The 27,958-nt window shown below is 39.8% G+C and overlaps 1 protein-coding gene and 1 long non-coding RNA gene across 2 annotated transcripts in view; both read left to right on the forward strand.

Annotated features, from left to right (window-relative positions):
* LOC309486180 (gamma-aminobutyric acid receptor subunit pi) overlaps positions 1 to 27,951 on the forward strand; it is a 56,712-nt gene extending 28,761 nt beyond the window's left edge. Inside the window, exons 3-10 of the mRNA XM_082153413.1 lie at positions 4,183 to 4,295; positions 7,352 to 7,419; positions 9,021 to 9,238; positions 10,697 to 10,779; positions 13,510 to 13,647; positions 21,666 to 21,818; positions 23,296 to 23,489; positions 25,351 to 27,951. Of these exons, the coding sequence (XP_082009539.1) occupies positions 4,183 to 4,295; positions 7,352 to 7,419; positions 9,021 to 9,238; positions 10,697 to 10,779; positions 13,510 to 13,647; positions 21,666 to 21,818; positions 23,296 to 23,489; positions 25,351 to 25,695 (1,312 nt within the window). The 3' untranslated portion in view covers positions 25,696 to 27,951. The remainder of the gene's footprint in view (positions 1 to 4,182; positions 4,296 to 7,351; positions 7,420 to 9,020; positions 9,239 to 10,696; positions 10,780 to 13,509; positions 13,648 to 21,665; positions 21,819 to 23,295; positions 23,490 to 25,350) is intronic.
* LOC309486292 overlaps positions 1 to 27,958 on the forward strand; it is a 431,359-nt gene that overhangs the window by 59,945 nt on the left and 343,456 nt on the right. The gene's annotated exons all lie outside the window — the stretch shown is intronic.

Consider the following 27,958-nt stretch of genomic DNA (forward strand, 5'->3'; position numbering starts at 1 on the left):
TAATTGTGAAGGGATATTTTTTTGCCCACTTGAATTTGGAGAGTATTCTTGTTCATTTTGGTGGCATTTTTGCTCCAATATCTTGGTTTTATGGGTATAAAAGAACATGCTGTATGTATTCAAGCTAGTGTGAGTGTGGTTTAAGTGTTCAGAAGTGGCTGTGAATCTACACTGACATTGTTTGTGTAATGCATCTTGCATAGCTCTGTTTTTGCAGGTTTATTTTTATGCAAATAGAAATGCATCCGAACTTAAAGGGGTGGTTGATTATGATTTTACTTTTCTTACTTTAGTTAGTGTGTAATGTTGCTGTTTGATCATAAACAACATCTGCAAAGTTACAACGCTCAAAGTTCAAAGCAAAGAGAGATATTTGCTTTTAAAGAAATCGTTTTTTAAGGACTACAACAAACGGCTGGTAGAGACTACACCACATTCCTCCCGGGTTAGTGACATCACCAACCCTGAAATTTACATAAACCCCGCCCCCTGAACACACAGTCCGGGTTGAGAAGAGGAAGAGTTGTTGTAGTCGAGCACATTTGTGAGTCAACTCAAACTGTAGCATCCGTCTTTTCACATGCAATAGAAAGTCACTCTGTTTGCATCTCACAACAGTTCCTTTACGAGCGATTTATAGATTATCATGACAGAATATGCTAATTGAAGATAGTTAACGCCACATCAGCTACATAAATTCATCAACTAGCCATTCAGAGACGTCCTGTTGCATTCTACGTGTTGTCACTTCTTCTTGAGTCTCTCCATCTTTGTCTGACTCCGTTTAAACATAAAAGGAAGAACAGTTTCTGTCATTTTAGTGTGTGTCTGCGTGAGGTAATCGGAGCTGCTGACACACAAGCTCTTGAAGCTCCGCCCCTTGTGCTGGGAGCAGCAGCTCATTTGCATTTAAAGGAACAGACACAAAACGGTGCGTTTTTTGCTCACCCTCAAAAAGTGACAACTTTAACATGCTATATAAAAATATCTGTGGGGTATTTTGAGCCCCCCCCCCCCCCCCCCCCCCCCTTTCCTGGTAAAATAGGAGTTATGCTAATTTAATAATAAAAAAATAAAAAAAATAAAAGTAGAATCATTGTTGAGAACTGAATTATAAAGAAAGTAATGCAAAAAACATAATATTTATGCAGAAATAGGCTTTGTTTTCTTTTTCTTTCTAAAAAAATATAAATATAATTTCGGTAAAACTTTAGTTTATAGTCCAATTCTCACTATTAACTAATTGCTTATTAGCATGCATATTACTAGGATATCTCCTGTTTATTAGTGCTTATAAAGCACATATTAATGTGTGACTAAAGTGTGACCATCATCTCTTTCATGCTCTTTGATTTTGGAGTGAATTGTGACCCAGACAAAGTTTTGTGAGATTCACCCTGATATGAGGAAACTGAAGGTCATGTTAGGATTCCTAGTGTGTGAAATCAAAGCCAAACGCTGTCAGAAACGGAGCTGGAGAGGTTCCTTCTCATCACACACACACACACACACACACACACACACACACACACACACACACACACACACACACACACACACACTCACTCTCTCATACACACTCATACACACACAACCCCACAGGCCTGGCAGAACAACAAACGCTCATCTGATAAAACACACTGCATCCGCTGTCACACACACACACACACACACACACACACACACACACACGCACACACACACATGCACACACACAGAGAGAGAGAGCAGTCCATGGCTGAATTCATTCCGATTTATGAACCTGAATGTAGTGTTTACGTGAACGGCAAAACCAGTCGTGTGTGGATGAGTCTGAAACCAGCACTGGTGGCCGTTGTCCTGCTCCACTTCACACACGCAGGGAAAGGAGGATTATAGACAGACGGGAAACTCATTCATATACTTTATTCATCAGGAGAACGGCTCCTTCAGCGCGTCACACGTCATTACGCTGCGTCATCGCACATGCGCAGTCCTTTCAGTTTGTGTTCAGTCTGATCAAGTGTTCACATGTTCTCTGGATCGGATTAGAAAAGGAATAAATCTCCCCTTTCAATCCGATCACGATTAAGGTGTTCAGATGAAGGCTCTCCAGTCCGACTGAGCCGTCAATCCCATTACTGACGGATTATTTGTAAACGCAGCCACTGATGATCCTCTGGCGTTCCTCGCAGGGAAACTCACCTCACACAACCTCTGCAAAGCCTAACAAGGTGGAGGAACATTTGAGAGGAAACAAGGGTTGATTTTGTATTGTGTGTCTGTGTAGTTGCACAGCTGGAAACTCAGATGTTGTGCTTGTATAGCTCAGCACACTAATGGAGTTTCTCAGATGTTTGTCCTAAAATCTATTTTTAGAAAAAGTATATATAGACACTAATGGGGTTGTTGTTAACAGTACAGTAAACGGTTGTGATGTTGAGATGTTTTGATCTTCTTTGATTTTAGTGAGTGTTTCCTCCTCAAACATTTACATCTGCATTATTTCTCTTTATTCCTCAGGATTTGAGGCGTCGACTCCATCATTTGGATTTTTTTGTTGTTGTTAAAACAGAGACTTAAAATATTAGTTTAGGGACATAAATTTGTTTCCGCCACAGAATAAAACATTTTAAAAGATAATTGCGACTTTTTAATCTCAGAATTGCATGTTCTAAAGTCAGAATTGTGAGATATAAGCTCGTAATTGTGAGAAATAAACTGCATTTCTGAAATCTTTTCTCAGAATTGCGAGTTATAAAGTCCAATTCTGAGAAAAAGGACTTTTTTTCCTCAGAATTGCATTTACATCTCACAATTCTGACTTTACAACATGCAATTGCGACTATATATCTTGCAATTCTGACTAAATTTCACAATTTCATGCTATAAAGTCAGAATTGCGAGATATAAACACAATTCTGAGAGTCAGAATTACAAGTTTATTTCTCGCAATTCTGACTATCACGCAATTACGACTTTATATCACAAAATTTTGACTCGCAATATTCATTTCAAGTCACATTTATTTGTATAGCACTTTCACAATACACATCATTTCAAAACAGCTTTACAGAAAATGCACGAGTCCACATTACAATAGCAAGTTTACATTTCGCAATTCTGACTTTATAACTCGCAGTTGCCTCTTTATATCAGATATTATTCAGATTGTATCTGATATGTAGTCAGAATTGCGAGATAAAAAGTCGTAATTACCTTTTTTATTTTTTAATCTGTGGCGGAAACAAGCTTCTATAGATGTCTATAGTTGAGCTGCACGATTAACTGAAATAAAAAATGAAATTGCAATATGGCATTTATCAAATCTCAATGCCTGCAATATAATTAAATTAATTTGCAAACGTGCTTATCAACGTTTATTTTTCTGTCAAATTATAAGTTTGATGGTTTAACGTTTTAAAATGAAGAAATTAGGACAGCCATAAAAAAAAGAATAATTACTATAAAATATTATTTTACATTGAAATATTACAATAGTAATATGTATTAAGTTTTTTAGTAATAATAATAGTTAGAGTTAATATTTTATAGCCATATTGATATATAAACAAAAAATATTAGCCAAATTATGCAGCTCTAAAACAAGCACAACAAACCTGGAACTGTTTTTAATGGCATTTTAAATATCAATTCAAAATGTTCGACCTAAATCTATAAAAACCTTGACATCAATTTTAAATGAACTAGTTCAAATTGTAACCAAATGATTCTCTGATTATGTAACGTGCCTGAAACTGATGTTCAGTCAGATCATTTCTATGTTTTACTGTCAGTTTTTACCGTGCTCATCTGTCCTGTATTTACTGTACATGTCACACACACACACACACACACACACACACGGCATCATAGGCATGGCATCATAAATGCGTTAGTTTCTGCTGAGAGTGCATTGCTGTATTTCGCTGTTCTGCGCAAAAGCCAAACGTGATGAAATCCGAGGGTATGTTTTCAACGGATCAAAGTAATCCAATTATGAACAAATGAGCGTATGTTTTCCCTCTCTCCTTTTCCTCTCGATCATAATTTAAAGTTGTTCTGGGATCTCCGACACTCTTATCAGTGTGGGCTTCAGATTTTACGCCGAAACAAATTGTTCATCAGCGTTTTGCCCCGAAATAATGAGGACGCCAGCGTTCGGTCTCTTCATTCATATTCCTCTGTTTCTCCCACATACAGGTTCTTGGAAAACTCTCTGCTCAGCGCCGAAGTGAAGGATGGAGAGATTCTTCCTCCAACCATCCAGAAGCTGATGAAAGGATACAACAAATACCTCCGGCCTTTCTTTGACAGTAAGGATGTGATGAATGTTTAATGCATGTGTGTGTGTGTATGTGTAGGCGCTTCACTCCCTCACATATGCTCATTTGAAAGCAGATTGATTGATGCTCCATTATATTACATATTCAAATGTGAATTATAAATGTGATTAAGCCACAGCCTCATCAATCAGAAAGACACTTAGGACAAGTGTGGTTATACGTGCATAACAACATGCATTAGCTCACCTTCTCAGCTGTGGTTGACCTGACAGTAGAAGAAGATTTCGGTTTTTCACCTTTGTTGCCTTTGGCTTTTGGCTTGCTTAGTTGGGGACGTTTCATTTAATATTTAATTTAATATTCAACAATATTACTGATCTCCTGCATTGACATCATTATATGAGAACTGATCTGAGCTGGACGATGACATCACGGTTTTCTCCAGAGCGGCTTTATATATATATGAACTAAATTAATATTTTTTTACAACAAAAATGAACCATAACTGAACTTTCTTCAGCTGGACTGTGACACTATTTTCTTCTAGAAACAAACTTTATTGCATTATTTTCCTGTTATCTCTGTGAAGCTGCTTTGAAACACTCTGTGTTGTTAAAAGCACTATATAAATAAAGGTGACTTGACTTCAAGTAATGAAAATAAAACCGAGATCCTTCAGAGGTCAAGACTAGTGCCTTAATCCAGCACACACACGTTAGAGAGACTCAGTGTTTCTCCACGTCTCCTGTGGTGAATTATTGATGTTCTTCTGTTGTTTCTCCAGCCGTCTGGTCTCTTTCTTCACTCTCTGCTCCACCAGTGTTGAGGAAGATATTTTAAAAGTGTAGCTTGTCAACTTATAACTTAGTCAGCAAGAAACAGAAGTAGCGCTCGTCTTTTCTTCTCTATTATGCCGTATATATCCGAGTGAAACGCTTCTGGATCCAGAACAAATGTAGGCGGGGCTTGATTTTGTCTGTGGGGAACTGATTGGATGGTTATTGGCTGATCTCATGTGAGTGACAGGTTATAGCCCCGCCCACATCATCAGAGAAGAGAAGAGATGCTGCAAGATTCTGATTATTCTGATTCAAGATTACCAGGAACATGAATTTAAAACAATGAGCTTTAAAGTCCCCCGTAGTCAATAATTGTATCCCTTAGAACAGGGGTTTTCAAACTTTTTGTGTGTGTGGACCACTATTTGTAATCAAGAATTTTCGCGGACCACCTCATAATACACATAATAAAATATGTCTACACAGAGTCCTACCTGAATTAATCTGCACCTCTAAATAGGCTTACTAGCTCTAAAACTATCATTGGTCATCACATCAGTACAACAGGCTTGTTAAAAGAAAGTTTACTGCACACAACGGCTGCCACATATTTAATTTATTTATTAACTCTAGCGCCCGAGGGCATAATCAGGTTCATTTGAACAACAGGCTTATTTCCATAGCAATGCAGTATGAAATCTATACAGAACACTGGAATATAGTCAACATTTCAAAACCTTTTTTTAGGGGATTATTAATCTTCAGAGTTTTAGTTTTACAAGTCCTCAAAATGTACCTAGGCTTGAGTTTGTCCACTTAACAGCACATCTGGAAAACATTTCAGAAACGCGAGATCAAGAAACTAACTGGAAATTAAAATAATAACAGGCCTTATTCATTCCATTTATAAACATTTCATTACTGCCTATGCCTAACTGTGCGTTCACACCGGACGCGAATAGCGTGTCAAATTCAAAAAGGGATCATATGTCAAATTCGCGCCTACCGCGTCTAGTGATACGCTCTACCACTTTGTATCAATTCGCGCGTCGAGAGCGAAATTGACGCGCGTAAAAACAAAAGTTTGAAGCGAAATTTCGTCCGGTGTGAACGCACCATTAAAGGCTATGCGTGTGATGTGATAATGAGAACATATTTGCCTCTGCCCTTTTCTCTTCAGAGAACCTGTTGCTATCCACCGAACCAATGTTGTGGTTCTAACGGCACTGAACTTGAATGTCACGGCCGAACACCACTAGGCTATTTTAGTAATCACACAATAACTTGACAATTTAATTAAAATGTTATATCAATATAGGCCTACATATTATTCTTTTATTTTTTTTATGGGAATTTCCTGGTAAAATGAAGGTAAAAAAAATATTATTTTATATTTTATTTTGCCTTTCCACGGACAACCTGCAGTACCCTCACGGACCACTAGTGGTCCGCGGACCACAGTTTGGGAATAGCTGCCTTAGAACTCACCTTTGATCACCAAAATGACATTTTTCATGTCTTAAAATATCTTGAATGTAACTCGACACTCTTGCCTCATTTAGTATGCGTGGTTCTATGAATATGCAAATGAGCCCCGCCTCCACTCACTCACTCAGCTCAGAGATCCACTGGTTGACGATCACACGTTGATCTGATTGGTTACAAGGTAGTTTGTGATGTCAGAAACACCAGCGATTTCAAAGCGTGTTTTTGAGACTGTCTTTGGTTCACTGATGTATAATGTATTTTTCTCACGGCTGCTTGTTTCGGAATAAATCTCCGCTTCTGCTGAGAACGGCAAGTGCCGTTCTGTGTGTTTTGCTGGTGAATCCAAAGGGACAAATACCTCAATAAGAGTGAAACTCATGCCCAGTTTCAGTGGTAAACAGCTTGCATTCAGCGTGATCGTCACGGACTGAACTGAATCAGCTCAGACGGTCAAACCACGTGTAAAGCCAGCGGTAGAAAGAGCGCAAGTGTAAAATAAAGTGTAAGGAAAACAATGATGAGAGCATTTTTGATTATTGCCTCAGCAAATATTCTAAATCTTGTCGTGTTCCTATGCAAGCATTGCTGTTTTTTGTTCATTTGTCCCCAAAACTGTTCATTTAAATGATTGCCTGGCTCTGACTCACTGTGTTGAGCTGATGTAAAGACTTGAGGAAGTAAAACACATACGCTTTCCACATGATCAGCTTTAATGAGCAGAGAGAGTTTCGCTCGCAGGGTTTCCTTCTTTAACAGCGATTCTCAGAGTGATAAATGCACATGATATTTACATGCCTTCTCCTCATCTCTGTTGTCTAGATGGTCCAGTGACGGTGGGCATGAGTTTAGATATCGCCAGTATTGACACTATCTCCGAGATCAACATGGTGAGAGGAACAGTGCAACCTCACACACACACACACACACACACACACACACACACACACACACACACACACACACACACACACACACACACACACACACACACACACACACACACACTCTCACACACACTCTCACACACACACACACACACACACACACACACACACACACACACACACACACACACACACACACACACACACACACTCTCACACACACTCTCACACACACACACACACACACACACACACACACACACACACACACACACACACACACACACACACACACACACTCTCACACACACTCTCACACACACTCTCACACACACACACACACACACACACACACACACACACACACATCTGGGGTGTAAATGAGAGATTTTATACAGTAGTTTACATGAACTTGAATATTTTTGTGTGCTGGTTAGTGAGTATTTTTTATTTATTTATTTATTGCTCACACTTGAGGTTAAGGGTTTGTTCAAATTCTAATAAACTTTTGTCTCATCCCACACATTATTATTATTATTATTATTATTAACAACAGTCATTAACATTTTTTAAATATATATTACTAATAATAACCAATAATGGACAATAAATAATGATTTTAAAAACTATTTATTATTATAATTGATATTTTAATTTTTAATTCACAATAATAATGAATAAAAAATAAGTGATTATTAAAAATATTTATTATTACTATTATTTGTTTATTATTAAATGTAATACAAATAATAATAATAATACAAATGTAAACATTTATTAATAAATAATATTTACAAATTATTTATATTTATAATTATTATTGTTTTTTATTTTCAAATGGCATCAATAATAAATATTAAAGTAAATAACTATTTATTTGTATTATTATTAGTATTATTAGTAGTTTAATATATAAATAATAATATTTCAACTTATTATTATTATTATTATTATTATTATTATTTTAATTGTCAAATTACAACAATAATGAAAAATGTATTATTTATTTATTATTACTATTATTTGTTTATTATTAAATAATACTAATAATAATTACAATAATATTTAAACTATTATTATTATTGTATTATTCAAATTACAGAAGAATAATGCTACTAATAATGAATTATTACAAATAAATTATAATATTTACAAATTATGTATTTTTTTTAATAAATTTTTTATGGCATAATATTTAATGACACTTTTTTTTATTAGTATTATTATTTGTTTAATAATAATATAACATTTATCAACATTTATTGTTATTATTATTACTTCAAATTAAGGGGTTTGTTCAAAATCTTTACCTCAAATATTAAACTTTAACTCATCGCACACAGTTTCTAATTGGCTATTCAGAAAATGTTTGAATTGTTTGCTAAATCTCAGGATGCTCTGCTATTATATTACAAGTACTTCATTCCAAGGTTGTAATTAATAAATCAAAATTATAATATTTACAAATTATGTATTATTATTATAATTTTTTTTAATGACAATATTTAATGACAAAAATAATATGTAAAATAATTGATTATTATTTGCTAAATCTCATGACGCTCTGCTGTATTACGAGTGTTTAATTGCGTGTTTGATTGCAGGATTACACGGCCACCATCTTCCTGCGCCAGCGCTGGACCGACGAGAGGCTGGTGTTCGAGGGCAACAAGAGTCTGAGTCTCGACGGGCGTCTGGTGGAGCTGCTGTGGGTCCCGGACACCTTTATAGTGGACTCCAAGAAGTCCTTCCTCCACGACATCACAGTGGAGAACCGACTGATCCGGATCTTTCCCAACGGAACGGTTCTCTATGCCCTCCGGTGAGGCTTTATCTGCTCTGTAGCACAGATATATCACTGTGAATCCGCTTCAGCTGTCTTGATCAGGGATGCACGATATATCGGCCACCATATCGGTATCTAGAAAATTTGGCTGATATATTAAAGCCGATAAATAATGTATTATTCCCTTTAGCTGAGACACTTCAGATGCGCACTGTTCAACATGATGGTTTTGAATAGCTTGAAATATGATTGTTGTCACTTCAAAAAAGGAAAATACAGTTAAAGTGCAAGTCTGTCATATCGGCTACATAAGATTATAATGAGAACGTTATAGTTGTGCTTGGGACATGACTTTTAATGGTGAGATTTTTGTTTTTTGTAATCAGGCTCTCAAAAATTATGTAAAAATTTGGATTTCGATTAATCTGCCAATATATCGGTTATCGGCTTTCAGATATAAAGAATTATCGGAATCGGCCAAAATGTTCATATCTGTGCATCCCTGCTCTTGATATTAAGCATTGTGCTTAAATGTCTTGGTTTAAAGGAGTAGTTCACTTCAGAATTAAAATGTCCTGATAACTGACTCTCCTCTCGGTCATCCAAGATGTTCATGTCTTTCTTTCTTCAGTCGAAAAGAAATGAAGGTTTTTGAGGAAAACGTTCCAGGATTTTCCTCCATATAGTGTCTTCAATGGGGTCCAATGGGTCGAAGGTCTAAATGTGAGTTTCAGTGCAGCTTCAAAGTCTCGACACGATCCCAGCCGAGGAATAAGAGTCTTATCTAGACAAACCAGCCGACATTTTATAACTATAATAAACAATTTTATACTTTTTAACCACTAATGCTGGTCTTGCACTAGCTGTGATGCGACACACATTATGTAATCAGGTTGAAAGGTCACGCGTGTTCCGGTTCAGAAATGTAGAGTAATGTGAAAAACTCCTTCTCAGTTTCTCCTCCAACTTCAAAATCATCCGACATCGTTGTTTTACCTTTTATTTATTTTGTAAAGGGCGTTTGATTTAGTTTTTCCATGTTCACTTTGTAAACACTGGGTCTGTACCTCCGCCTTCGTCACGCTTGACCTTTCATTACATAATGTGTGTCGCATCACAGCTAGTGCAAGACCAGCATTTGTGGTTAAAAAGTATATAAATGTTTATTATTGTTATAAAATGTCGGCTGGTTTGTGTAGATAAGACTCTTATTCCTCGGCTGGATCGTGTCGAGACTTTGAAGCTGCACTGAAACTCACATCTGGACCTTCGACCCGTTGGACCCCATTGAAGACACTATATGGAGAACAATCCTGGAACGTTTTCCTCAAAACCCTTCATTTCTCTTCGACTGAAGAAAGAAAGACATGAACATCTCGGATGACGTGGAGGAGAGTAAATTAATTCTTTAATGTTTGGACTACGATATAGGATGTTATGCATTTAAATATCAGATGTTTATGAAATATAATATGAACCGTGTGTTTTCTGTAGGATCACCACCACTGTGGCCTGTAACATGGATCTGACCAAATATCCCATGGACAAACAGACGTGCACATTACAACTGGAGAGCTGTAAGAAAACACATGCATTGTCCATCTATTACTGTGTTGCTCTGGAAGCTGATGTGCTCTCGTTTGTAACATCTGAACTGCACAATGTTTCATATACATATTTTATAAGGACATGTCGGGATCGCACAACTATAGAAGTCGCATCCAAATATGTCTGTTTATTTTCCGAGCACTTAAGATCATATTATAAATGAATATACACAGACAGAAGATGCACCTCAGGAGTGTTTGGCATGATGTGTGTGTGACAGCTACTAGATTTGGGTCAGTTTTGTGGCTCATGAAACCTGATTTGCAGTCGTTCGGGACCTAAAGCTGCTTTCTGTTCTTGCTGACGTTATCTTTCTCTTTATCGCTCCGCCCGTCCATCGCTCTCTGATCCTCTGATTCTTCTTTAACCGCCTGTGAGTGTTGGATGCGTCTCTCATAGAGATCAGCGGGAGAAGAGTAGGACGGTTAGAGGAGGTTCTGAAGTCTGTCTCAGAGTCGCCCACAATCCACTTAGAGTCTTTCTCTAATGACGGGATAGAAAGATGCTAGTGGCCGCCCAATTTCATGAATATCTGGGTCGTTTCACACTCCACAGATCAAGACAAAACAAGGTTTCTGATGCACTAACTGATGATTAATTTCAAGACCATTAAGACTTTTTTATTGTCATAACAATTTTGTCCCAAGTTCTAAAAGTCTTGGTTTTCTTGAGAATTATTTGCAAAACATTCTGTGCAGTTCTTGTGCAATTTTGTCTATTTTTCATGAAAATATAATTTAAGCACATTTTGCAACAAATTCTAAGACCAAAATGTTTGTTTTTTTTGCAGAAATTTTTCAATTGTTTTGCGCGATCTTACATATGAACATAATCTGCAGTTCTTGTGCAATTTGATGTCTACTTTTTATGAAAATATAATTTAAGTACATTTTGCACCAAATTCTAAGACCAAAATGTTTTTTTGCAGACATTTTTCTGATTTTTTTGCACAATCTTACATATGAACATAATGTGCAGTTATTATGCAATTTTGAGTTTACTTTTCATGAAACGATAATTTAAGCACATTTTAACACCAAATTCCAAGACCAGATTTTTTTTATTTTTTTTTATAAATCTTTCTGATTTTTTTCACAATCTTATGTGCAGTACTTGTGCAATTTGAAGTCTATTTTTCATGCAAATATAATTTAAGCACATTTTGCAACTAATTCTAAGACCAAAATGTTTTTTTGCAGAAATTTTTCAATTGTTTTGTACAATGAACATAATGTGCAGTTATTATGCAATTTCCAGTGTATTTTTCATGAAAAGGTTATTTAAGCACATTTTGAGAACTCTATAGAAACCTCAGCAAAGACAACAAGCTTAAAGAGAATGGCTTTTGTTCACTGATCACTCGAGTTACGTCGTGCGCTTATAAGAAAAAACACCCAGAAATGGCAGCATGAAGTAAATACCATCACATGACACAGTAAGTCTTCAGAAGGTTGAAGGAATTAATCTTAAATTTGACTTGTGCATCACTTGTTTGAAAGCAAATGGCAAAAACAATCATTTTTACATTAACATCATGTGACAAACGCCTGATGTGTCTAGTCCACCCATTCTTATGCAATGCGAAATGTGCAGTGTTCAGCTTTGTGTCGACGCAGAGCTCCAAGGCATCCGAAACTGAGCTTAAATATTTATTTAACGATGACAGGAACCGAGAGATTCTCCATCTTTGTGTCTGATGGTTTCCTATGGAGACGTGTTGGATTGAGATGCTTTGTTTCGCATGAGGGTTTTTAAAAGTCTCGTCGTGTGGGAATCGCATGCCATGCAAAGTCTTGATTAAATCATGGGTTACTGTACAGATATGTGATGTGAGTGTCACACATACAGTGATGTGAACAGTCTCTTCCTCCGTCATGTGCCGTTACTGTCCTCAGGGAGTCACGTGGGAAAACACACATTAATGAACATCACATGGCAAGAAAACAGATCTCACAGCTGCATATTATCTTATTACGGTGACACAGCGCCACCAAGAGGACACACACCGACATTACATACTGATGTCCACAGGTGACATTTATATTTGAAAAATCACAAAATATAGTCACTAAATGATATCTAATTATTAATTACTGAATATGTAAATAAATATGAATTAATGCATTCACACTTCAAGCCTGATTTTATGCTCAAATCATTTTTATTTTATACTCTAAAATGAACCTGCACATATCAAACTCTCTTCTTGTTTATCATAACATCATAAGCAATTTTCATCATATCATTTAATTTGGGATGATATTTTATTTTTATTTGAAAGTAGAAGAACATTTGACATTTAGTTTAAAGTCTTTGCTTTAGCATTAACATTTAAACTTCGGCTTTTACTGATCAAAGCAAGTGTCACAACATGTGAAACCTGATGTACATTTCATTTATATTTAGAAATACCATTCAAAAGTGTTTTTCTTTAAAGAAAGCAATGCTTTTATTCAACAAGGATGCATTCAATTATTCAAAAGTGAGAGTAAAGACATTTATTTATATGTTACAAAAGATCAATTTTAAATAAACGCTTTGAATGGCTCTTCTGTGTAATACTTATGATGCAATTCATAAATTATTGTAAGTTGTGCATGCAAATATGATGAATATGACGAGACACATCTGATCTATTTCCCACATGTGATTTTTACATCTGCTGTTCATAATAGCAGAACTGTTTCGTGTGTCCACAGGGGGTTATAATGTCAATGACGTGATGTTTAACTGGGCGCGTGGGAACGAGTCTGTGAGCGGACTGGACACCCTGAGACTGGCCCAGTACACCGTAGAGGACCATTACACCTCCGCGTCCGAGGCCGTGTATGAGACAGGTACACAAGAACACAAACACTAGTCAAATCTAGAATATGCCAGATCATCATTTCATCACGCTCTGTCAATGTTATGAACAAACGTTCTTCCAGTAACGTTAATAGAACGTTCATTCAAAGTTATCTGGCCTTTAAAGCGTAACTCTCGCCAAAATGCAACCTAGGGTCTTTTTGTTAATCTATCCGAGGCAAACTTTCGTTAAAAAGCATAATTAGAATGGAAAAGCCACTTTTAAGTTTGACCGTATTTTCGTTTTCGGGTCAAATTATCTTGTGAATGGGAGTGAATGGGAGTGCTTGGGGTACGACTATGATAGCATCAAAATCACTATTTTTAAAACACTAATGCGGCTCGACACAACATGAACCTGTGCTGGAAGTGTCACCAGGGGCTCTACACATGAACTCCAGCATTGAGAACAGTGTTGAGTTTACTAAAAAGAAAGATTTTGAACAACTCACTGTGTTTCCGTCCGCCGGCATTTTGAAAGTAAAAAATAGTTGTGTTTTTTTTATGAAAATACGGTCAAACTTAAAAGTGGTGTTTCCATCCTAATTATGCTTTTAAACTAAGGCCATGTCCACACTAATACGTTTTCGTTTGAAAACATATTTTTCTCTCTATTTTGGCCTTCCGTCCACACTGAGACGGCTTTTTTATTAATGAAAACGAAGCTTTTTTGAAAACGCTGTAGTGTGGACTGTAGTGTGGACTGTAGTGTGGACTGTAGTGTGGACTGTAGTGTGGACTGTAGCGTGGACTGTAGCGTGGACTGTAGCGTGGCCTGTAGTGTGGACTGTAGTGTGGACTGTAGTGTGGACTGTAGCGTGGACTGTAGTTGTGGACTGTAGCGTGGACTGTAGCGTGGACTGTAGCGTGGACTGTAGCGTGGACTGTAGCGTGGACTGTAGCGTGGACTGTAGTGTGGACTGTAGTGTGGCCTGTAGTGTGGACTGTATGGTGGCCTGTAGTGTGGACTGTAGTGTGGACTGTAGTGTGGACTGTAGTGTGGACTGTAGTGTGGACTGTAGCGTGGACTGTAGCGTGGACTGTAGTGTGGACTGTAGTGGGACTGTAGTGTGGACTGTAGTGTGGACTGTAGTGTGGACTGTAGCGTGGACTGTAGCGTGGACTGTAGTGTGGACTGTAGTGTGGACTGTAGTGTGGACTGTAGTGTGGACTGTAGCGTGGACTGTAGTACTGGACTGTAGTGTGGACTGTAGTGTGGACTGTAGTGCGGACTGTAGTGTGGACTGTAGTGTGGTCTGTAGTGTGGACTGTAGCGTGGACTGTAGTGTGGACTGTAGTGTGGACTGTAGCGTGGACTGTAGTAGTGGACTGTAGTGTGGACTGTAGTGTGGACTGTAGTGGGACTGTAGTGTCGACTAGTGGGACTGTAGTGTCGACTGTAGTGTGGACTGTAGTGTGGACTGTAGTGTGGACTGTAGTGTGGACTGTAGCGTGGACTGTAGCGTGGACTGTAGCGTGGACTGTAGCGTGGACTGTAGCGTGGACTGTAGCGTGGACTGTAGCGTGGACTGTAGCGTGGACTGTAGCGTGGACTTTAGTGTGGACTGTAGTGTGGACTGTAGTAGTGGACTGTAGCGTGGACTGTAGTAGTGGACTGTAGTGTGGACTGTAGTGTGGACTGTAGCGTGGACTGTAGCGTGGACTGTAGCGTGGACTGTAGCGTGGACTGTAGCGTGGACTGTAGCGTGGACTGTAGTAGTGGACTGTAGTGTGGACTGTAGTGTGGACTGTAGTGTGGACTGTAGCGTGGACTGTAGCGTGGACTGTAGTAGTGGACTGTAGTGCGGACTGTAGTGCGGACTGTAGCGTGGACTGTAGCGTGGACTGTAGTAGTGGACTGTAGTGTGGACTGTAGTGCGGACTGTAGTGCGGACTGTAGTGCGGACTGTAGCGTGGACTGTAGTGTGGACTGTAGTGTGGACTGTAGTGTGGACTGTAGTGTGGACTGTAGTGTGGACTGTAGTGTGGACTGTAGTGGGACTGTAGTGTCGACTGTAGTGTGGACTGTAGTGTGGACTGTAGTGTGGACTGTAGTGTGGACTGTAGTGTGGACTGTAGTGTGGACTGTAGCGTGGACTGTAGCGTGGACTGTAGCGCGGACTGTAGCGCGGACTGTAGTGTGGACTGTAGTAGTGGACTGTAGCGTGGACTGTAGTAGTGGACTGTAGTGCGGACTGTAGTGCGGACTGTAGTGCGGACTGTAGTGCGGACTGTAGTGCGGACTGTAGTGTGGACTGTAGCGTGGACTGTAGCGTGGACTGTAGTAGTGGACTGTAGTGTGGACTGTAGTGTCGACTGTAGTGTCGACTGTAGTGTGGACTGTAGTAGTGGACTGTAGTGTGGACTGTAGTGTGGACTGTAGTGTGGACTGTGGCGTGGACTGTGGCGCGGACTGTAGTGTGGACTGTAGTGTGGACTGTAGTGTGGACTGTAGTGTGGACTGTAGTGTGGACTGTAGTAGTGGACTGTAGTGTGGACTGTAGTGTGGACTGTAGTGTGGACTGTAGTAGTGGACTGTAGTGTGGACTGTAGTGTGGACTGTAGTGTGGACTGTAGTGTGGACTGTGGCGCGGACTGTAGTGTGGACTGTAGTGTGGACTGTAGTGTCGACTGTAGTGTGGACTGTAGCGTGGACTGTAGCGTGGACTGTAGCGTGGACTGTAGCGTGGACTGTAGCGTGGACTGTAGTGTGGACTGTAGCGTGGACTGTAGATGTAAATTTTTAGACCAAACATCTGGTGACTGCGTGCGCCGTGGACCTAAGGCTGGATTAGTACCCCCAGGGGCCCCTGGGCACTGATGATCATGGGCCCCCTCCCCTACCTGAAAACCACACCCTCCAAAGGAACACACACACAGGTGGCCCACCAGGTGTGGGATTTAACATGCCAATCACTATTGGTCAAAAGCTGAATGACTAGTTCACAAGACAATGATACAAAATACATTTTTCTGAAAAGTAGGGCTGCACGCGTTGGGGAAAATGTCATATTGTGATTATTGAGGTCAATATTGCGATATGCGATTGTGATATAGTAAACAAATGGTTTCATGAGTTAACTTGCTTATTTAATCTTAATATATCCAAGATGGCGCCGCGGATGGCTGCCTCGGTGTTGAGCTCTCCAGTTGTTACACTGTTTTTGTTAGTTTGTCCTGTTTTATGTTTGTCATACGCTATCAGTTATACCAGGGACGAACTGCTGAACATTCGGCAGTGCACACCAACTGATCACCAACCAGTTTTTGATTCTTCTGGCGTTTTGCGGAACATTGTCGTCGGTTGCGCCGCTGCACTGTGGAAACAGTATAAGACGCGCAGGCGTGGGAAGCGAGCCGGCACACTCGTTAAGCTCAGGCAGCGCGGATTCAGAACGGCGCTGCCTAGCATCCATCTGGCGAATGTCCGCTCTCTCCCTAACAAAATGGACGAACTACTTCTGCTCTCACGCAAAAACAAGGACTTTACCAACTCTGCTGCTCTTTGTTTCACGGAAACCTGGCTGAACGAAGCCATTCCGGACAGCGCGTTACATCTACCGGACTTTCAGCTGTTCAGAGCAGATCGCGATATGGAGTCAACGGGTAAAACGCGCGGTGGTGGGACATGCTTTTACATCAACAGAAGGTGGTGTACTGATGTAACTGTGTTAAGGAAGATGTGCTGTCCTGATGTGGAAGTGCTTTTCCTTAACTGTAAGCCGTTCTACTCGCCGCGGGAGTTTTCCTCGCTCGTTCTCATCAGTGTTTACATTCCACCGCAAGCACACGTGAGTACGGCGCTGCAACAGCTGGCTGATCTGATCACAGAAACAGAACAACAACACCCGGACTCTGTTCTTATCATTCTCGGAGACTTTAATCAGGCAAAACTCACACGTGAGCTGCCTAAATTCAAACAGCACATTACATGCCCCACCAGAGACAATAATATTTTGGACCATTGCTACACCACAACAAAGGATGCATATCGCTCCGTCGCCAGAGCAGCTCTAGGACTTTCCGATCACTGCCTGGTTCATCTTCTACCAACTTACAGGCAAAAACTTAAAACTGCTAAGCCAGTAATAAGGACTGTAAAGAGATGGACCAACGACACAGAGCAGGTCTTACAAGCCTGTTTTGAATGCACTGACTGGAGTGTTTTTGAAGCTGCTGCCAGCGATCTGGACGAGCTCACAGAGACTGTAACATCATACATCAGTTTCTGTGAGGATTTATGCATCCCTACCAGGACTTACTTATCATTCAACAATGATAAACCATGGTTCACACCAAAACTCAGACAGCTTCGTCAGGTCAAAGAAGATGCCTACAGGAGTGGGGATAGGATCTTGTATAATCAGGCCAGGAACACATTGACAAAGGAGATTGAAGTGGCTAAGAAGAGCTATGCCAAAAAGCTGGAAAACCAGTTTTCCTCCAACGACCCTGCATCAGTGTGGAAAGGCCTGAAAGACATTACCAACTACAAGACACCATCCCCCAGCATCGACAGCAACAAGCATCTTGCGAACGAACTGAATGTCTTTTACTGTAGATTTGAGACCCCCGATCAGACACCCCATACCCGCCCTGACCATCTCTCTACACAGCCATCAACACCTCCAGCCATCCCCCTCCCCTCCCTCCCTGCACTTCAGATCAGTGAGGATAATGTGCGTCAGATCTTCAGGAAACAGAAGAGAAGGAAAGCACCAGGCCCAGACGGTGTTTCACCAGCCTGTCTGAAAACCTGCGCTGACCAGCTGGCCTCTATCTTCTCACTGATCTTCAACAGATCACTGGAGCAGTGCAAAGTCCCTTTCTGCTTTAAACGCTCCACCATCATCCCAATCCCGAAGAAACCAAAGATCACAGGACTCAATGACTACAGACCTGTTGCCTTAACATCTGTGGCCATGAAGTCATTCGAAAGACTGGTGTTAGCATATCTGAAGGACATCACTGGACCCTTGCTGGACCCCCTGCAGTTTGCCTACAGAGCAAACCGGTCTGTGGATGATGTGGTCAATATGGGACTGCATTACACCCTACAACATCTGGACAAACCAGGGACCTATGCAAGGATTCTGTTCGTGGACTTTAGTTCTGCCTTCAACACCATCGTCCCATCACTGCTCCAGACCAAACTGACCCAGCTCTCTGTCCCTAGCTCCGTCTGTCAATGGATCACCAGCTTTCTGACAGACAGACAACAGCTAGTCAGAATGGGCAAAATCACGTCCGACAGCCGCACCATCAGCACCGGTGCTCCACAGGGATGTGTTCTCTCACCACTGCTCTTCTCCCTGTACACAAATGACTGCACCTCTAAAGACACCTCTGTCAAGCTCCTGAAGTTTGCGGACGACACTACTGTTATCGGACTCATCCGGAACGGTGACGAGTCTGCGTACAGACAGGAGGTGGAGCAGCTGGCTCTTTGGTGCAGTTATAACAACCTGGAGCTGAACACGCTCAAAACAGTGGAGATGATCGTGGACTTCAGGAGAAACCCCCCTGCACTCCCTTCACTCACCATCATGGACAGCACTGTGACTGCAGTAGAGTCATTCAGGTTCCTGGGCACCACCATCTCTCAGGATCTGAAGTGGGACACTCACATAGACTCTATTGTGAAGAAAGCCCAACAGAGACTGTACTTCCTGCGTCAGCTGAGGAAATTCAACCTGCCACAGGAGCTGCTCGTACAGTTCTACTCAGCTGTCATCCAGTCCATCCTCTGCACTTCAATCACCGTCTGGTTCGGCTCTGCTACCAAAACCGACCTCCGTAGACTACAGCGGATAGTTCGGACTGCTGAGCGAATCACTGGCACTACCCTTCCCACACTCAAAGTACTGCACTCATCCAGAGTGAGTAAAAGGGCTCGCAAAATCACTCTGGACCCGTCACACCCAGCACACTCTCTGTTTGAACTGTTACCGTCTGGTCGACGCTACAGAGCACCGAGCACAAAAACAACCAGACACAGGAAAAGTTTCTTTCCCCAGGCCATCTACCTCATGAACACTTAAATGTTCCCCAACTGTGGAACAAACATGTGCAATACTTCCCTCAGACATTTCATTATAGCACCTTATAACTTTATATATATTTATAATTTATAATCTTTTTATTTTATTTTTTCTATTTTTTTTATTTTATTTTTTATTTATACCTGTTACTTGTCACTTGTCTTGTCACTTTGTATTGTATGTGTACTGGAAGCTACTGTCACCAAGACAAATTCCTCGTATGCGCAAGCATACTTGGCAATAAAGCTCTTTCTGATTCTGATTCTGATTCTGATTATTTCTCAAGTAAAATGCACACACAGATTAGTGATAATGCTGAAATGTGTAGCTTATTTCTCAACTCAAACTAGAAACAACAACTAAATGCACTGTGTTTTCAAATTAAAATAATAAAAAAAATTAATATTGTTATTTGTCTCAATAATACAAGAGTTAAAAATAAATGTCATATTGAGCTGTGCCTGTCTAACAGGTAGACCTAGGACATATAGGCCTACCGAAATTGAATAAAGTTATCAAACTGCACTGCATAAATTATAAATTAAATATAGACAAAAAAAACTTTAGTCAACAGCAGTGAGTCATTTTCTCTGTTCTTTTTGTTCTTTGATTAACTTTACTGACAGAAAGCTTTATTGGCTGCTGTCTCTTTAAGACACGCGCCTCATTCTCTTCACGTTCATCATAAGACAGCTCTTATTTTATGAAGATACTCGACAAAACGGACATTTTGGCATAATTGTGTGTGTTATTGTAAATTCAAGCACGAAAGATAACTGTATTCTGGTGTGTTGTCTGTGTGCACGATACTGGCGCGCGCGCGTCTTTCTGTGTCTGTGTGTGTGTGTGTGTGTGTGTGTGTGTGTGTGTGTGTGTGTGTGTGTGTGTGTCTGTGTCTGTGTGTGTGTGTGTGTGTGTCAGTCACACTTTTGTCTTGTCGAACATGAATTGTTTAAAAGCATTTGCATGAATAAGAGATCATATAATGTAATATACACTTTTTTAAAATTCTGATTGGATAATTATCCAGATCGAGGCCAAGCCTTGTGTATACTATTTTTATGTAGCAGCGTACGTGGCAAAAAAAACCAAAAAAAAAAACACTCAGATCACGGAGGGCCCCTCTCTGCGCAAGGGCCCAGATTGCCCATATGGTAGATCCGGCCCTGCCTGGACCACATCAGTGAATGGTGAGATATTTGACTAAATAAAATGATCCTGTCAGAAGAATTGCGCGATAACTTCATTATTTATTTTTCCATCTGAATCATATCAGTGATCTTTTGTGGGGTTTTACGCATGCGCAGTAAAGGTGAATTTAGCGTTTTCATGCGTTTTTCAAAAGTTTCTCATCCACACTGAAACGTCCGAAAACGCTAGTGTGGACGGAGAGCGTTTATAAATGAAAACGCCATTTTCAAATGTATCCGGATTAATGTAGACGTAGCCTAAAGTTTGCCTCGGGTAGATTAACAAAAAGACTCTAGGTTGCATTTTGGCGAGAGTTACGCTTTACTAATGTTCTCAAAACATTCTTTATCCGTTGGTCATGGAAAAGTTTTTTTCTGAAACGTTTAGTTGGACATTTTTTTAATGTTACTTCTTGTTGCGGAACGTTCAGAGAACATTCGAAAGTAACGTTCACGTAACGTTTGCAAAACGGAATGTTCGCTCAACTTTCGCATAACCAAGAAAAAACGTACAAACATTTAAAAAAATCGACATTTTAAACATTCAGAAATAACTTTTTCATAACTTATCAGGAAAATGTACATATTCTTCAGTGTGATTCCTGAACAATAATTTGGTGGATTCACTCCCATATTTCAGTGAGGTCATTATTCCCCATAGTTTGAAGAGTGACATATAGAAACCACTCCGATAACTTCTAAATCTCTGATTTTCTTTTTTACTTTAGTGTTAATGTTTTATATCACTGAGAAAAGATTCTTTGATCCTCTTCCCAGGAAATTATCCCAGGCTGATCTTTCATTTCGAGCTGAAGAGGAGCATCTTGTACTTCATCCTGGAAACCTACGTTCCCTCCAGCCTGTTGGTGGTTCTGTCCTGGGTCTCTTTCTGGATCAGCCAATCGTCCGTCCCCGCACGCATTTGCATTGGTACAGTTATGCATTTCATTGTATGATATTTAAACTGGAACAATTTCTCCCAGGAACTTCTTTTCCCCCAGACCTGTTGCTGTCTGCGTTTCCACCGCGATCTAAAGCCGGGATTTATTATCGTCCTTTACGATTGTTGCTTGTCAGACTGTACGAACATGATCATCGCTGTAAGCCACATGTCACACTGTAACACCGTGTCCTAAACTACACACGACACCGACACGCGATAAAAGCCTCTTCTCCATGTTGATCCGAGTGTGTGTCCTAACCAGCCGCGACGGCGACACGCAACGATTCTGTTTTAGAAACGGTTTCTATTTTTCTGCGACATCGCGCTGGAACAACAAACACAAAGTGTGGCGATGATAATCTCAGGTGCTGTTTATGTGCTTTATTTAATGTTAAAAGCGTGTCATGTGACTCTGAATATCATTTAGTGCTCCAGCTTTGTGGCTGTAAAAGCAACAATGGATAATTCACCTCAGATCTTGAAATTAAACATATGGAAACAAGAACGTTCAAACTGTGAACAAACACGTGTATTCTTTGACAAAGATTGTTTTAGTAACTCAACCTATGTATTTTTAATAATGTTTAAATGGTGTAATATTTGTGAATTTGATTATGTAGATACTTATCCACTTTCTTGCGAGTGCCGTCAAGATTACTCTCTGGTGCCGCGAGACTCCTCCCATATGCTGTTCTGATTGGCTGACTCCGCCCACAAGCTGTTCTGATTGGCTGACTCCGCCCACACGCTGTTCTGATTGGCTGACTCCGCCCACACGCCGTTCTGTTTGGCTGTGGGTTTTGATTGATTTTGACGCATCTCGCAGTCGCGCCGCGTCTAGTGTGGACAGACTAATTATTTGTCGCTGGAATCTTATCGCATCGCGTCTGGTTAGGACACGGTAAGATCTCAGTTGTCATTAATGTTAACGCGTTTAAAATGGACTCACGCAAGAACTTGTCCGGAGTTTTACGTCATCAGTCAATGACACGTTCAGTGACTGTGAGCTGCGTTACACGCGGGGATTGAAATGGTGGCTACTAACAAATCTCTAATGTTAATTTTGTTCACGGCTTGTCTTGAGAAACGAAGATAATTTGACGGTCGTTTTAGGAGAATCACTGCAGGACTGAGTCAAATCTGCTGACACAAATCTGATGTCAACGGTCATTAATCGGCTGTCAAACTAACGTTCAAAGACTTTAGATTTTAGGATCAGAGGATTCTTTTAGGATTTGCAAAATTATATATATTATAATTTTGTATATATATAATTTTTTTATTATAATTTTTATTGGTCTGAATTTCTGAAAAATGATCCAATCCGTGGCTCAAAAAAACGTAAATGATCTGAACCGTGAATTTTGTGATCTGTTGCACCACTACTAGTTGATTTTCTTGAGTCTCATAAACACTGAGCAGTTTAGAGCCCTGACTGTGTGTGTGTGTGTGTGCTTGTTACAGGCGTGACCACTGTCCTGACGATGACCACACTGATGATGGGCGCCCGCACGTCTCTGCCCAACGCCAACTGCTTCATCAAGGCCATCGACGTGTACCTGGGCATCTGCTTCAGCTTCATCTTTGGAGCGCTGATCGAGTACGCCGTGGCCCACTTCTGCACACTGCACCACCCCGACTGCAACAGCGCACTCATGGTGAGAGATGGCCGGAGAACTCATCACTGCCTTCATCATCATCATCATCATCATCATCATCATCATACTGTGCTCATCATCATCATCTGTGGTGTTTTCTGTGGTAAGCAGCACTGTTATTGCTCATACTAGTGTTGTCAAAAGTACCGACTTCGCTACCAAGTCGATACTGAAATTTTAAAAACGTTACGCTTTGGAATCATAAACACCTCTGATTGGCCGTTGTGTTCATGAGCTCATCAGATATGTCTGTGATTGGATACAATTTCTGAAAAAGCTTACGATTAGGCAATATACACAACAAGCTTACAATACATGTTAAAGTTTTCTTTTAGTTGAAAACATTAAACAGTTGGCCTATGTGTAAACAAAAAATATAAAGAACAAAAGCATTTACGCTTAAACTGAAAAAAACGCCTTTTGACAACGCAAAAGATAGACATGTATGCAGCTATCACTCATCTCATTATAATATTAGTGAAGTTCACAACGTAATTTCTGGAGGAGTGAACCCATATAAGCATCCGCTCACCTTGCTCTGGCATCGGCTGTTCTGGCGTCCCTCCTCCTCCTCCTCCTCCTCCTCCTCCTCCTCCTCCTCCCCAGCTCCACCTGCATCATTTAGGCATCTTGCTACCGTACTCCTCATCCAAGCACTAGTAGTCCCACTGGGGGGTTTATCTAAGATCTAAGCGAGTTGAAGCTGCTTCCTCGAGCCCCTCCACTGCGGACAGTAAGCCACATACGCTTAACCTTATTAGCTTAAAGATTTAATCGGTAAAGGAACTCGTGAATGCATGTAATACAATAGGTTAATATATCACTTATGTTATGCTATGTTGCTTGCTATGCTATTACACATAGGACAGAAATATTCCTTATTTTGTCCAACTAGCTTACATAACCAGACAGTAAAATGAGATTTTGTAACATAATGTAACTTTTGTTTTATCAAACATAATATCACTCACTTTATTAATGTTTTTAAAATACACCATAAAATAGATCTACATTTCTCAATTTCATTAATGGTGAAAAATGTGCTTTGGTTTAGTGCCTGGAATCTACTGGAAAACAAGCACTTTTATATCTAATATATATATATATATATATATATATAATATTATTATTTTTTTATTTTTATTTTTTACTACAGCCGCTAGATGGCTGCAGAGGATTACTCAATGGTTTTTCTGTTAGATTTATGTTTAGACATTATAAAATCATTATTATAACAATAAAAATTACTCTTTTGTCAAAGTTTAGCATTTTTTTAGCAAGTATTTTGCAATTGTCACAATATTACAGTCAAATCTGTACATATGTGTGTGTGTGTGTGTGTGTGTGTGTGTGTGTGTGTGTGTGTGTGTGTGTGTGTGTGTGTGTGTGTGTGTGTGTGTGTGTGGACATATTTTTGATGAAATTATGTATTATGCATCGTAGTTGTGTCAAGGTGTCACTTCTTCATTCCTGTTTGTGTTGTAGCTGATTTTCTTTTTGGCAAATTATGTAAGAGAGAGCAACTTGTGTAGTCTCACCAATTCAAACATAGCAACCATCCAGAACACATTCACAACCAAATGGTAACACCTTAATGTGATTTTTCACAGGTAAGAACCACTCACAATTAATTAATAAACCTTATTTTAATTAAAGGATTAGTTCACTTCAGAATTAAAATTTCCTGATAATTTACTTATTCCCACATCATCCAAGATGTTCATGACTTTCTTTCTTCAATAATCACTGTGATCATCATCAAAATCATTAATAGTTTACTTCATCTTCTCATCAAATGTACTATCATACCTGTGATCTTTCCTCTTGAGTTTCATTGCTGATTCTCTCTGTCCTCTGTCAGTACGGGCATCACATGCACGACTGCGAGGAGGAGATGAACGGCATCGTCACAACCATCGCCAGCAATTCCTCACGGGTAAAGAGACGCAAAGACTCGGTGTCGGCATCCACCAGCGCTGGAGAACCGGGTCTCGGACCCGCCAGTGAAGACAAGGCCCCCGAGGGCCCGCCCGAGCTCTTCAGCCGCTGCGCCAAAAACATGTCCATCTTGAGGAAGATCCTGAGATCCATCAACTGCTGTCACGTGGAAAACCCACATTATATAGACAACTACTCCCGGTTATCCTTCCCGCTGTCGTTCGTCTTCGTTAATCTGCTCTATTGGACCTACTACCTGTACTTTTAACCATGTTGAATAATTTCTGTGTGTGTGTGTGTGTGTGTGTGTGTGTTTGTTTGAAAGACCAAGAGACTCAGCAGAAAAGGAGAAGAGTTGAAGTTAAGATCTATCAACAGCATTTGTGATTTAACTACCATTACTGCAGTTACCGTATCAAATGGAGCATTTAAAAGCAGACATTTGGAGCTCATATATTTGTTAAATATGATTCAGTAAATCCCTCGACTGCAAAAATGCTTTTCTTACTTTGTATTTTTGTCTTGTTTCCAGTCCAAAATATCAAAAAATTCTTAAATCAAAATGTATTTACTAGATTATGTAATGTTTTCTGGGGAAATAACAAAAAATTAAGTGAGTTCTTGCTTAAAAAAAGCAAAATTATCTTCCAATGGGGTCAGAAAAATTATCTGTTTTCTGTTTGAATTAAGATAATTTTTCTGACCCCATTGGCAGATCATTTGGCTTGTTTTAAGTAAAAACTCACTTCATTTTTAGTTATTTCCCCAGAAAACATGACATAATATCTTATGGCATTTTACTACCTTACTAAACAAGACAAAGACTTTAGTAGACAAAACAATAGGACTGGAAACAAAACAAAAATACTAAGTAAAAGAAGCATTTTTAATATTTGTGCTGTAAACCATCATTCTTGCAGTGGATTTCTGTTCACATACAGACATAAAAGTAGCTTTTTCTCTATGGAAGATGTCCATCTGTGTGAAAGTCGGTGTGTTTACCAGCTGTAAAATGCCACAGATGCTGTTGAAAGAGTTTAACTTGTATTGAACCCGATGATTATGATGCAGACGTGTAAAATATATATTATATTGTCCCATATATGAATCTCAATGATAGCCGTGTCAGGTCGGACGTTTGGTGTGACTGATGGTGATTAAATCCTCTGAATAACTAAGTTTAATGTTGTTAGTAATACTGGTTAGCATCGGATTACTGGAAGTCTTGAGTTTGAATCAACTTTCCTGTCCCATTCCCATTCATGTAGGCTATGTGGGCTGCTGGATAATGTTAATGTTAACCAGTGGTTAGTCATTGGTTTAGTCTGCTAGAGTAATATAATGCTGGTGAAGGTTAATGTATTGCAATAATAGCAAATAATGAAGGATTTTGAGAAAGAAGTGTCACAGTGGGACACGTATAGAAGGAGCAGGGTTGATGAAAGGGCTGATAAATAATTAAATTATAAAAAAATTGAACACCTAACCCATAATTTTTAAATATAAACAATGAAAATAAAACACTTACTAAAAAATATTAGTTCACCTCTATGTCATGTGATCGTTAACCGTCGTCAGAGAACATGCAAATGTGTTGTTAAATTATTGAAATATTCAATTTAAATCTCTATTATATCAATTAAAGGATTTCAGCAGACAAAAATGGTTGGGAATCGCTGCTCGGGAGGATGTTTGATGCCGTCACTAGAGAAAAAAATAGGGAAAATTTCAGTATTTGAAGGTGTGTGAATGATTGAGTATCTTTCATGTGCATTTGTGTGTGTGTGTGTGTGTGTGTGTGTGTGTGTGTGTGTGTGTGTGTGTGTGTGTGTGTGTGTGTGTGTGTGTGTGTGTGTGTGTGTGTGTGTGTGTGTGTGTGTGTGTGTGTGTGTGTGTGTGTTGATCATCATTGCTGGATGGCTCGACCCGTCCTAACAGAAATAGTCTGATGCAGTAAAATATTATTCAAACCTGATGTCCTAAAGGTTTAGTTTGTCCAAAGAGAAAAGCTCATTTACTCGCCCTAATGTCAGTCCAAACCGGAAGTACTTCCTGTCGAATCTCATTTCGGCTGCAAATTTAAATATGAAATGGTTCAAGTTTTACATCAGTCTGTGTCTCATCTTTCACTCCGGATAATAGGGAACGTTAATAGAAGGTTTTCTCAAAATGATCTGGTCTTTAATAACATTTCGTTATTGATACACTGTAAATGGAACTTATTTCTGAGCAAGTGAGTGTGAGAGTGAGTGAGTAAGTGTGAGTGAGTAAGTGTGAGTGAGTGAGTGAGTGAGTGAGTGAGTGAGTGAGTGAGTGAGTGAGTGAGTGAGTGAGTGAGTGAGTGAGTGAGTGTGAGTGAGAGTGTGTGAGTGTGTGAGTGAGTGAGTGAGTGAGTGAGTGAGTGTGAGAGTGTGAGTGAGTGAGTGAGTGAGTGAGTGAGTGAGTGAGTGAGTGAGTGAGAGTGAGTGAGTGAGTGAGTGAGTGAGTGAGTGGGTGAGTGGGTGAGTGGGTGAGTGGGTGAGTGAGTGAGT

Source organism: Leuciscus leuciscus (assembly GCF_965113295.1).
Source record: "Leuciscus leuciscus genome assembly, chromosome: 22".
Classification (NCBI taxonomy): Eukaryota; Metazoa; Chordata; class Actinopteri; order Cypriniformes; family Leuciscidae; genus Leuciscus; species Leuciscus leuciscus.